The following is a 12,264-nucleotide window of genomic DNA, read 5'->3' on the forward strand; positions in this document are numbered from 1 at the left end:
TCGCCACAAGCTGAATTCCTTCTTAAGCCTATGATGTCATTATCAAAAATAATATCACAAAGCGAACACATCAAGACAGACAGACCAGTATGGCATGTTTACATCTTGGTTGGGAAAGTTACGTCATGTACTTACTTATTTATTTATAACACACACAAATATACACATACAAACACACACACGCTTCCACACAACGAAATCCAGTAGGTGGAGCACTGGGGAAATTTTGTCATACTTGAAATCACATTTCCAAGTCTTTTCATTCTACGAATCAGCCTTGTATCTTGCATTTACACCTGAAGCATCATCTAACATACGTCAATTGCAATGTTTATGTCCAGTCATGCTGATTTCATCATAGTCAAATTAATTATTAAATAGGAGTTAGTTGCAGTGAAATATGTCATAGGGTTATATTGTAAATAAAACCCGTTGGATAACACAATCCTAAACACAAAATTTTTTGCGTGGTTGTTTCCAATATATATATATATATATATATATATATATATATATATATATATATATATACATACATACATACATACATACATACATACATACATACATATATATATATATATATATATATATATATATATATATATATATATATATATATATATATATATATATATATATATATATATATATATATTCCTACCTCTGTGCCGGTTCCAAGCCCGGTTTGAGAAGGTTGCGTCAGGAAGGGCATCCGGCGTAAAACATTGCCAAATTTACCATGCGACTTGTTCGCTGTGGCGACCCCTGATGGGAGAAGCCGAAAGTGGAAGATATATATATATATATATATATATATATATATATATATATATATATATATATATATATATATATATATATATATATATATATATATATATATATATATATATATAAACTAGGAATTTGCTTGTGAATGTATGTAAAAATAATTATATATATATATATATATATATATATATATATATATATATATATATATATATATATATATATATATATATTATATATAATTAATATTATTATTATTATTATATTCCTTAATTCACAAGCAAATTCCTAGTTTATGCAGAATTAAAAGCAGCAGCCTTTATTCTCAATGAAAGGGTTTTCAAATCAAGCACTGGAGGCATTACATGGAAAAGGAGGTGGTGCTTGCTGCTTGGGTATTACAGCTTTGTCTGCAGGGTGTCTCATGGTGAGGTCATAGAGAGTTCAGTTTTTTTTTTTTTTTAACCCTTGTCTTCTTTGTTGAAACGAGACGCTACAGAATTCAAGGCAAATTATGCCAGTACAAAAAGAGATGCCAGAGTGAATCTGTCAGGGTTGACATTTTGGCTCAGTTCAGGTCAGAGTACCGTATAGCCAGAATTTTGACATTTCTCTTCATGTTCCTAATGTTTTCTTAGCACAGTGTTGTAAAAAATCTCTTCAAATCCACCTGAGAAATTAAAAGTAAAAGTGTGTAAACATCAAGAGGTGGTAAAAGCTCTTGTTTTCTGTATGAATTTATAAATTTTGCAAAAGGAATTTTTGTCTGCAGTGAAAATGTTAGCTGGTTACATCACAAGAGGTTTTCTTTCATTGGATTTTGTCAAAAAAATATATACAGTATATATAAAAAATTGGTGGTCTAGCTTCGTAGCTTTAATAGTCGTGAGATGACTTATTTCACAGTTCTAAACTGTGGAAACACATTTGCAAATAATAAATACAATAAAACATTAGGTCGAAGGAGGGTAAAGCTTGTGAAGGGAATTTCTTTTATTGCTTTCTTAATAATTAATTTTATTCTGAGTGCATTTTCCAGAGCACAGACGTTAGCAATGATGGAAGAAATGGTTCACATTTCATGGTGGTAATTTTTGTCTTCAAAGTGCATCATTAAAAAAATCCAAACACTTAAAAACCAAAGAATTAAAGTAGTCCAATACACAAATATACAAAAACAAAATTGAAAATAATTTCTTAATGGTTCATCATATTAGGATGTGAGTAAAAGGGGGGAGCCATATTACAGTCAGAGTTTCAAAATACCAAAATACTAGTAAAAATTATTATTTGGAGTCCATTTACAAATATCTAGATTTAAAAAAATATAAGAATAGCATTAAAACACCCAGCAAATACCTAATGTGCAAAGCAAAAAAAAAACACAAAAATGGCAAGTGCATATTATTGTTGTCTTAAATAACTCCAATGAGTATCATTTTTTTGTACTCCTTCACTCTCATTTCTGTCCTTCAGGTGTCCTCAGTGACTGTAGTCCGTCCCTTCTAAGTGATCAGGCACAGGCAGCCCACTGAGGATGGTCAGACACCTGTTCCACACGTTGAAGACTGGGCACACCGGCTGGGCAAAGCTGATTTCAAATGTATGCAAATGCTGAGAGGCAACGGCGTCGTAAAAGGACAGAGACCCAGAGTCATAGTCTAACAGCACCCCGAGCCGCCGCAGGTGTGGCGAAGGCTCCACGGGAATTTCTCTGCTGTTGTGACGGACAACCCATGAGTTGTTGCAGCGAGCCAGAACCCAGGTGGCTGAGTTTTTCCCAATCCACTCGTGCTTTGGTGCCGACTTGTAAGCAATCCCCACGGCAAACCTGCAAGAGTCCATACAACTAAGGATGAGATTTCAGAAAAAAGCTGGGGACAAAAATACCTCACTGTGCTGTAAAGTGCTTCTCTAAGCTGATGAGGCTTTTACCAGGTGCTTCCTCCGATCAGAGCCTCCCAGTAATGACGGCCGCTGTCAATGTAGACATTTCCTGTGACTCCGTAGCTGTTATGGCTGGAAAATCTTTCTTGATTGTGGCTTTTCTTGGACGAAGTCTCATCCCTCTCAACTGTTAGGTTGTCATGAGACACTCTAAGCTTCCGATGAGCAGACTTTGGATCCAATTTAAATGGCTGACCTTAGAAAGCAAAGCGGACATTTCTCCATTTGTATCAGAAAGTTGTGTTTGATTATTTTTCAGAAATATAAAAACTGCGTACTGTTGGTTTTGAGTTTTCCTGGTTCGCTGCTGCGATGTCCAGCCTGGTTTATGGCCTTCACAACGAAAACGTACTTGGTCCCACACTGGAGTCCATGAACAGTGTAATGGTTCTGCTTGATGTTTGGAACAATCATCCAGCTATCAATGGAGTTACACAAACCTGAAGCCCCAACACACACACAAAGTCAATGACAAACACTTTCTCTGCCTGATTATCACTAGTCTTATAATCTATGACATCTATTTCTGACTTATAAAACATAACCTGATAACTGTTTAAGCAGATAGAAAAAAATACAAATAAGAAATTGGAAAATAAAGCTGGAGGCTGAGAAAATCAAAATGCCAGTTAACGTCTTTTTGTTACTGAAAAATCAATGATAAAATATAAAACCGCTTCAAATAGCCAAAAAACAACTGCCGGCTCCTCCTGTTTTAACACAATAAAATGCCCCGGCATTGCAACAATGAAGGCAATTTTAAGGCCTCCATAAAAAAAGAAAAGAATCCTTATATCAGAGGCTCTTTCTCTACCAGAAATAATAAACTGTACTCTAATTAACAAGATAAATTACCGACTTACTGACAACATTAGACTGGTTAGTGAAGATGGTGTACTGAAGTTCATATGATACAACCGAGAATTCATCATCCGATGTCCAGTGAACCGTGATTGTGTCATATGAGGCTGTGCACAGCTCTTCGCGGATCATCGGTGGTTCTGGTGCTGCAGAATAAAAAAAAGAACATTTAATAAGAGCTGAGTAGACTTAATTCTGCATTTAAAAAAACCTAAGTGACAAACAAAAATAAAAAAAGAATGATGCAGAGACCTGCACTGGATAAACGGCACCATTCTTTTGTGTCTGACAAGTGTAATTAATCTACACTGGAGCTCCTCCAGCTATTACAGCTACAACCTCCATGCAGAGTTAAACCCTTTCTGCACAACAGGAGCAGAAAAAAATAATCAAAACCCTTTTCATTTTGAGGAAAACACTGCCGCCTAGATTTGCAAGCCTTTTGTTTTTCACCCACACAACAGACATAAACCAACTGCTTCCACCCTTTTAGAGCCTCTGGAAGCATGCTTTCCTAAAAATGAGGTATGCATCATTCCCATGAGATGCTTTCTGTATGAATCATGCGGAGAATAAAAAAAGTTTCTAAAAATCTACAATGCAAATTCAAACTAAGAACATGGATTACAATTACAAGCAAGCGATAATGTGTTTTTGCCTTAGCATTACAATAAAAACTGTAAAGTGGAGAAAAAGCTAAAACCACAAGAATAAAGATAAGGTAGAGAAATCACATTTTTTTTGGTAATACATTTATGATTCTGAAAATGAGAACATTTGCATGCCTTTCCAAGTTTAATCTAATGGATTTGATTTTAGAAGACAAAATAGGCATGCAATAAATATGGAGCTCTGAAACGTTTGCTAAATATCAATATTATTGACTTACATAGCCAAACATTTACCTGTCAAGTAATCCAAGCCTTCTAATGTTTTCTTTTCCCTTGAGAAGTCCAAAGTGAACGTATCAAAAGCATCCTTCAGGTTAATTTCTGGTAACAGGATTTGAGAGGAGGCTGTTGCCATAGACACTCTGTAATAAAAAAGGACAACCACATGGCAACTGTTTTATCGGCTGTATCTATAGGGTTTCATGGTATTGGCTTTAAGTATTTTCTTGCCTCTCGCAGATGCTTTTAGCCGTCTGAAGGAAGGAAGCGTGGTCGCTCTCTTTGAGGGTTTGGTCAGCATGACAGATGAGGGAGGATGACCTCTCGATGCACTGCTTGCAGCTGCCTATTTGTTGCGCTAACTTTCTCAGCCTCATAGCCTGAGGAGAAACATGACATGGAGGTAGAAAATGAGCAGGCTGTTCTAAAACCATAAACCTCTGTTCTAAAGTTATGTTACCAGGAATTAACCTGGACAGGGTTCAACCATCTGTATGAAAATGTAGTATTCTCAACTTAAAACTAAAACTCAAAATTTTACTTTGCCCTGAAAGTTCTACATTCTTATTCTTGTCTTTTTTCAATCAAAAATGGGTAATTTTAGTTTTAGCCCAAATCTTTCCTTTTTTCAGAATTTAAATTCATGTCTAACTTTATTTAAAGAGCAAATTTCCTGTTACAAAACACCACAAAGTGCTTTACTAAAAAACAATGTGGGAAATCTATTCTAGTAATCTAGTAATCTTAAACAAAAAAAGCCCAACATAAATATGAAGGGTAAAAAAAATGAGAAAGACAGTTCATACAATCATGTAAAAACCTATTTTAAGATAAGCTAAAAAGATGATTTTTTGTTTTCTTTCCCTAAAAACCTCCACAGTGGATGAACCCCCGACATCCTCAGGCAGGCGGTTCCACAGGTGGGGACCACAGTGCTGGAATGTGGCCTAAATGTGGGTTTTTATTCTGACCTTGGGGACCACTAGCAAGACCTGCACCTGAGGACCTGAGGACTCCAATAATTACATTTTAATTAAATAAAACAACATTAAAATCGATTGGGAGCCAGACAGAAATTTTAAAAATTGGAGAAATGTGCTCCTTCTTTTTGGTCTTTTTTATATTATTTTTATATTATTTATAAGATTAAGAGAATGTGTTGTTTTTTGCCTAACAGATGTTGTAATCAACCAAACAAGCAATATTTATTAATATGACTATTTATCCTTGTTTGATTCGTCATTGTATGAATGTATAACTGATGACTGTATTGTTTTTGTTTATTATTCTTATTTGATTTCTTGAAATAAACCATTTCAAATCAAATCAAATCCAAATAAGACAAACTATAATTGATCAATATGCGACCTAACTCATGGGTCGGAACCACAAGAGTGGACAAAAAAAAGTTTGGACTTTTCTGTGTTGTGAATCAATGTAATAATTACACACAATTATATCTCACAGATCTTTTGTCTGCTATATCTTTACGTCATGTCACATTATATTGAAGACATGCTAAATATCTTTGAACCCCTTGAAAGTTCCTTAAAGTTACCAACGACTTATTGGAAACAGATTTACCGGCTTAGGTTTCTACACAAGTTTTTGTATTTTTCTTTTTTACTAGATAAACAATAAAACCACTCCAAAATAAGAAAAAAGCAAGTTGCTGAACCAGGAGTATTTGTTTGTAAAATTACATACAGAGTGCTTCTGTATTACAGCTGTTATTAGCTATAAAGACCAATCTGTTGTGTAGTGCCACCCCAGATAATAATAAAATGATCTAAACATTTCATTCAAGTATAAAGGACCAGGAGTGAGAAAAAAACCATACCAAACCCTTCAGAGAAACACACAGACAGCGTTGTAAGATTTGTGCACGTTTAGTGGATTTCACAAACTAAATTGCCTAAGCATTAACATTTGGCAGCTTGACTGAAAGCAATTGAGACCTTAACAATAAACTGCACATTTTTCTCCAACTGAGAGATGCTTTTCATGTTGTAACACAATACAAGGCTTTCTTATGATTGTAGTAAACATTTGCCATCATACTTCCTGTTAAACTGGCTCCAAAATAAAAAGTCACATCTGTTCAGAGCAGACAAAAACTAAAAGAAAACCTTTAGATACTGAAAAAAAGTGTCATTATTCTTAAAAAGGTTATGTCAGTTTGTTTGGATCGAAAGATTCAGATCAACATACTTATCTTTTGAGGTCAAAGCAACGAACAGCATGAAGTTAAAAGAAAACTGTTCAGAAAGCACCTTTCCCTCTTTTATCTTGGCTGCAATGATTTGCCTCCGCTGTTGTATGATGTTAACCAGCAGGTCACACTCCTCCTGAAGCTTTTTCTCTTGCTTTGATGCATTCACCTGGACACATCAAAATTCAAGATAATACAGTGACAGAAAATTATTATTGATTCTTCACATATTTTACTTTAAAGGCTGAGAACAGTAGAATCAATATTATGTTAGTGAGCAAAAATTCTAATTTACCAGAAACTTTGAAATAAAAATCTAATTTCACAACATAAAAACAGTGTTTGGATGATTCTGTCTAGATTTTTTAAACATTTTTTGCGCAATCCTAAATATTACATATCTCAGTCAATTTATTGTTTAATTTTTACAATTCATAAAGTAAAAGTTTGTGGCAAAATGACATATGTAATGACAGGTCATGGTATTGACATTAAAGCTGAATTGATGTGACTTTTTACCAACATAAAAATTAAATTAATCCAGTCAATCTGTATGCATAAAGGTTTGTAGAATTGAAGCACCAAAGTGTTTTAATAAAAGAAAAAAAGGATATAAGAACACAATAGAAGGGAAACTTTAACTGTAAAATCATTGAAAAACATCATTTTAAGTAGAAAAACAACAAAACAAATCTGTTATTTTAACTTTTTTTCAATTATTGTGTTAAATTATGTTTCGCGACCATTGACCTTAAATCTGAGCTCAGGAAGACATTTTGACCCATCAACCAGGGTTTTCCTCATTCTGAATGCTCATCCTGAAGCAGACACATTCCCTGAAAACTCCCCTGCCATCTAAATGTTTTGGAACAAAGCATGCCATAATTCTGCATGGTTTAAGAGCTGAAAAAAGGAACCCAGGTGAGTGCACTCGGAAACTAACTGCCTTTTTCACACAACAATCATATCATATTGTGACAAAATAGGGTGTATTTCATAAAATCTTCTTTGTTCACATTTAAATAAGATGGCAGATAAAGTAACAAATTGCTGGAGCTGCTCAGGCCAGAGGCCACCAAATGCTAGAATTTAGTTCAAAATAAACTGGTCACACGTCACTGACCACTTATCAGATTATGATCCGTGAAAACTTGTATAAAAAATAAATCAATTCAAACAAGTGGATTCTAGTTCATATGGTCATAAAATCATTATTTGAAGACCATGTCTGAATATCCCACAAAATGTAGTTAATCAACTAAATGAAATTATCTTATCAGTTTCAAGCGATATAGGTTTGTAAAAGATTTTTTTCGTTTTCTTGGAAAGAAAACTTGTTTAAATAAAATGTGGAGGTTTCAAAATCTGACGATATAAATCCTGTCATTCTCATACATCGAGCCAAAACATGATGTTCTTGTTGTTTGGTTCCAACAATATGTGGCAGGCACATTAAAGGAATTTCAGTTGTGTCTCCCTCTGGGCACTCAGTGTTGTTGACATGATAAAATGCAGCTTGTACATGCAGTCATTCATCATGCTTTTAATAATTTAAGGAGTAGCTGTTGCCAAATGCTTAAGAGAGCAAGAATTTCCTCCTGAAAGGAGGCCGACAAACAACCTCACCTCCACTTGTTGGCATGTTTGGATAAGTTTGCCCATCAAGTTTTCCAGCTCGCTGGTCCTCTTGATTAGATTACTGAGGTTGGAATCCAAGGTTTTCTACAAAATAGAAAAAAATCACTTGTTACAATATGATCACTACCAAAGTATGATCAACCAAATGAAGCTTTGTTTGAGTATGGAAACATGTGGTAACAATATATTTTTGGTCAACTGTTTTCAGTACTGGCTAACAATGAAATCCGATTAGTGTGAACCACCCCCAGAGCCCTCCCTGTGGTGTGCCAAAGATCCCATCAAAATGCCTGCTGAAGCCACGAGGCTTAGCAGAGCATCTGCCAGTGATTTGGACAACTAAACCCTGGCCATGGTAATCTCCAACTGAGATCAAGGGCTTACAGTGCTAACTTAATCTCTTACTGTAATTGGGGTTTGCACCAGCATTGAGTTTAAAAGTCTGTATTATTTAAAAAAAATAAAAGGTCAATGCTAACTAGTATCATAGATCAATTATTGTCAGTGTAAATAAATGTTACCAACTAAAAATCCTAAAACAAGATATTATAACATGAAAACCCTCTATTCCATTATTTCAAAGTCATCACAAAGTTCATTTACAAGCAAGTGGAATACTGTGGGAATTTAAATAAAATATTTAACTAATGTTTATTACAAAAACAGTCATGTTCAGTACAATGCCAGTACAGTTAATGCTAAATATGATGTGTATTTTTATCTCTTTTATGTAGTTTAACATCAGTTTGACGAGGATGTGTTTGAACATGAACGTTGCAGAATAAGTACAATTTTTTTTAGGATAATTAATTCAATTTTTGTTAATGACCTGTGATGCGTAATGTTTACTGAAATGATGTAAAAGCATTTTCTGATATTTTTAAATAGGCTAATGATTTTCTTTACTTGATCACCAAAGTGTTTGCTGAATGATGTCTGTGTCAATGTGATGATGTTTTCTGATGGTAATCCATGAGCACCAGGAATCTGATCCATGAAGGTTAATGGAAATTATGCTACATTGTTTTTAGAGGATAATCAATAGACACTCCATTTTACTTGACAAATAATTTGTACTTGATCAAAAAACGAGATTATGACAACTATGTAAATATTTATATATAAATATATAAAGAAATAACACAATAGGGATAAGATTAGATAAGTGTGCTTTTTTCCACTCCGTTTAGCTACAAAACAAACTTTATTTGACTTTATTTGATAATCGTATCGTCTTCTTTTATCTTTGTTCATTTTTCTTTACTTTCTTATCAATATATTACTTTATACTAGAAATGGGTTAATGTTTCTTTGTTTTTTTTTTCTGTTTTTTTTTAAGCCATTAAATTCCAATAAATCAAATCAAGCAATCCAGCAACAATTGTAAAAATTTGTAACTGTTTTTTTCAAAATAAAAAAATAAATATTTTCATCCTTTTATCCAAGAAAAAGTGTCAAAATGGTTACTGGACCATGAAAATGCATTTTATTTCAACACACATATTTATTTTTTTTCCCCAAATTTGATAGCCGAAATGTATGTAAATTAATCTCTGCTTTTTTTAGTGACCGTCTTTTTGATTGCTAACAGAAGGGTTGCATAAACTCGAAGCTTTAGGAAAACAGTGAAGGGACCACTTTCATGTTCGGCTGTTAGGTGTGTCACATTGTGATTTCATAAGGAGTGTGCGTCACTGTGTACAAAAATAGCAGAATTCATTTTACTGCTTTGGTGAATATGATTTATTCATACCAAAAAGAAAGTGATGAAAGCCATTTCAGATGCAGGTAAAGGCAAGTCTTGAGTTCCACATTTCTGAAGTGGTCTATGGACCATAACATATTCATCTTTAGGATTTCAAACAGAGCCAAATGGATGGGCTTTAAAGTTTTCAAATGGTTTGTTATTATTTATGGGAAGTGACTAACAAATAAAGCCATAAAGAGCAGATGGATATGAGAGAAAGAATGAAATACAGCTCTTTCAACCCCATTTATCTTTCTTGCACAGTCACACATTTCCCTCTAATGGACGTCTCTTTCCTGAAGTCATTTGAACCTGATGAGAGGAAAGAATAGCAATTTCCTTTTGAATGGGAATGCCTCTGGTGCCACACCTTTGCACAGATCAGATGCTCTCCCTTCCTCAGGGAATCCTAACAGGTTGATTCCAGGATCTAACATTGTATCCTGTGTCGGCGTTACGTTTCTTGTTTGGCTTCAACATTGTTCTTTGAGCGGCACGTGTCCAGTTAGGCATTTACATTTGAAACATTGACTGTATATGATAACTGGACTGAATGACCCCTCCACCCTTGAATTCCACATAGGACGTACCCGCTGGTCCCAGGAAGCCATAATCCCATAGACTTCTATCGAGAAATAAACAGCTATTACTCAGTAATTATATTTGTCAGAATAATCATTCTTGCTCTGATCGCTTTGATACCTCTTTTGAACATGTTCTTGATAATCCTAATTTTTTTCATGATATATTTTTTCTTTATTGCATGTTGTTCAAGTTATAAACTAGCCAATCAGAGGCCTCAATAAAAGCATGTGGTGCCTGCTGGCCCCTACCTCGAACATTTGATTGACAGATTCTCCGGAGCCTGCTTTCAGTGGAAGGGGTGTGGCTTCCCAAGTTCACTCTAGCGAGAGTGGTTGCCATAGAAATGTTGACTCAGACCGACTTGGACTGATCCCCGCTAACTATTGTTGCGTGGTTCCAACATGGGGATGTCCGTATCGCAGAAAATGGTGATTCTGTCGGTGACGTTACACTCTCTCCAGTTCGCTCTTATATACTCAATGGGTTGAAGTTTAGCATGAATTAGACACATAATGGCACTTGATTTGTTAGTTTTGTTCTGAATTACTTTCTTTTTTTTTTTTTTTTTTTTTTTTTTTAACTTGTCCTGTCCAACAGCTAGGCAGACAGATGAGAGCTGAGGGCCTCTTGGGTTGGACATATTTTACTTTAACAAGAGGGGTTATTAATCTTCAGACAAACCAAAGGTATGTCTGAATAAACCCCTTTTGTAATTGAGGCCAAACTTTATTAATTTCAAACATGTCTGAAAATCTTTGGTGTTGGACCGGACGGAAAAGGAAAGAGGGGAAGAAGAGAGAGGGACGTTAGAGAGAGGGGGGGTAGGGGGTGATAATAGGAGGGGAAGGGGGATAAGACCATGAAGCAGCATAAAGCAGCAAGTTTACTGGTTGTTAATCATTATGGTAAGGTTCAAATGTAAAAAAAAAACAAAAAAAAGGGCGGAGCCTGTCCACACACACACTCAAATGTTATAAACACACCTGTTAGTTGCAAAAATGTCCACCTGTCGACATGTACACAAAACAGATAGTGTTCACACGCATACTTATGCCTTAAAACCAACTAGTGTGAAATATTTCAGTCATTCAGTCCGTTGAGCTAACACCTGTGCTCAGGTGAGTGTTTATGTTCTTCTAAAATGGATGGTGGAACGTGAAAAGAAGGAGGGAGAGTGCCCAGCCATCCCCACCCCAAGACCCCCACCGCACCAGCAGCGGCAGCCGGAATCCCCCCAACGCCACACGGGAACCGGCAGGGAACAACCGCCGCCCGGGCGACCAAGCCCGCCACCCAGGCCAGGGCCAGCAGGGCCGCCGCAAGGCCCCCAGAGCCAGAGAGCAGGGAGGCACGGAGGGAAAGAGGGCGCCGCCCCAGCCCAACCAGGAGAGCAGCCCCCCCGCCGCGCCGGGAGAACCCAACGCAGGGCCCCACCGGAGAAGGACGCCCACAGCCCCAGACGAGCACCCCACCACCACCCAGGAGTTCCGGGCATCCCCCCGCCCCAACCCCAGGTACGAGCCAGGACCCCCCAAGGGAGACCCACTCCGCACTCCAGGCAGCCATCCGCCCGGCCCACGGTTGGTCCAGGGAGGAGCGAGGCAGGGGCC

The 12,264-nt window shown here is 36.3% G+C and overlaps 1 protein-coding gene across 12 annotated transcripts in view; it reads right to left on the bottom strand.

Annotated features, from left to right (window-relative positions):
• Window positions 1-1,222: 1,222 nt before the first annotated feature.
• The window catches only part of LOC101168755 (E3 ubiquitin-protein ligase Midline-1), a 29,957-nt gene continuing 18,915 nt past the window's right edge, over window positions 1,223-12,264 (bottom strand). For all 12 annotated transcript variants that reach the window (XM_020713050.2, XM_011489845.3, XM_020713047.2 and 9 more), the window contains 8 exons: window positions 8,311-8,406; window positions 6,746-6,853; window positions 4,704-4,852; window positions 4,488-4,615; window positions 3,585-3,728; window positions 3,000-3,161; window positions 2,710-2,917; window positions 1,223-2,605 (listed from right to left, as the gene is read on the bottom strand). In XM_020713050.2, coding sequence (XP_020568709.2) covers window positions 2,257-2,605; window positions 2,710-2,917; window positions 3,000-3,161; window positions 3,585-3,728; window positions 4,488-4,615; window positions 4,704-4,852; window positions 6,746-6,853; window positions 8,311-8,406 — 1,344 coding nt within the window. In that variant the 3' untranslated portion in view covers window positions 1,223-2,256. The remainder of the gene's footprint in view (window positions 2,606-2,709; window positions 2,918-2,999; window positions 3,162-3,584; window positions 3,729-4,487; window positions 4,616-4,703; window positions 4,853-6,745; window positions 6,854-8,310; window positions 8,407-12,264) is intronic.

Source organism: Oryzias latipes, chromosome 21, assembly GCF_002234675.1.
Source record: "Oryzias latipes chromosome 21, ASM223467v1".
NCBI classification, from domain to species: Eukaryota; Metazoa; Chordata; class Actinopteri; order Beloniformes; family Adrianichthyidae; genus Oryzias; species Oryzias latipes.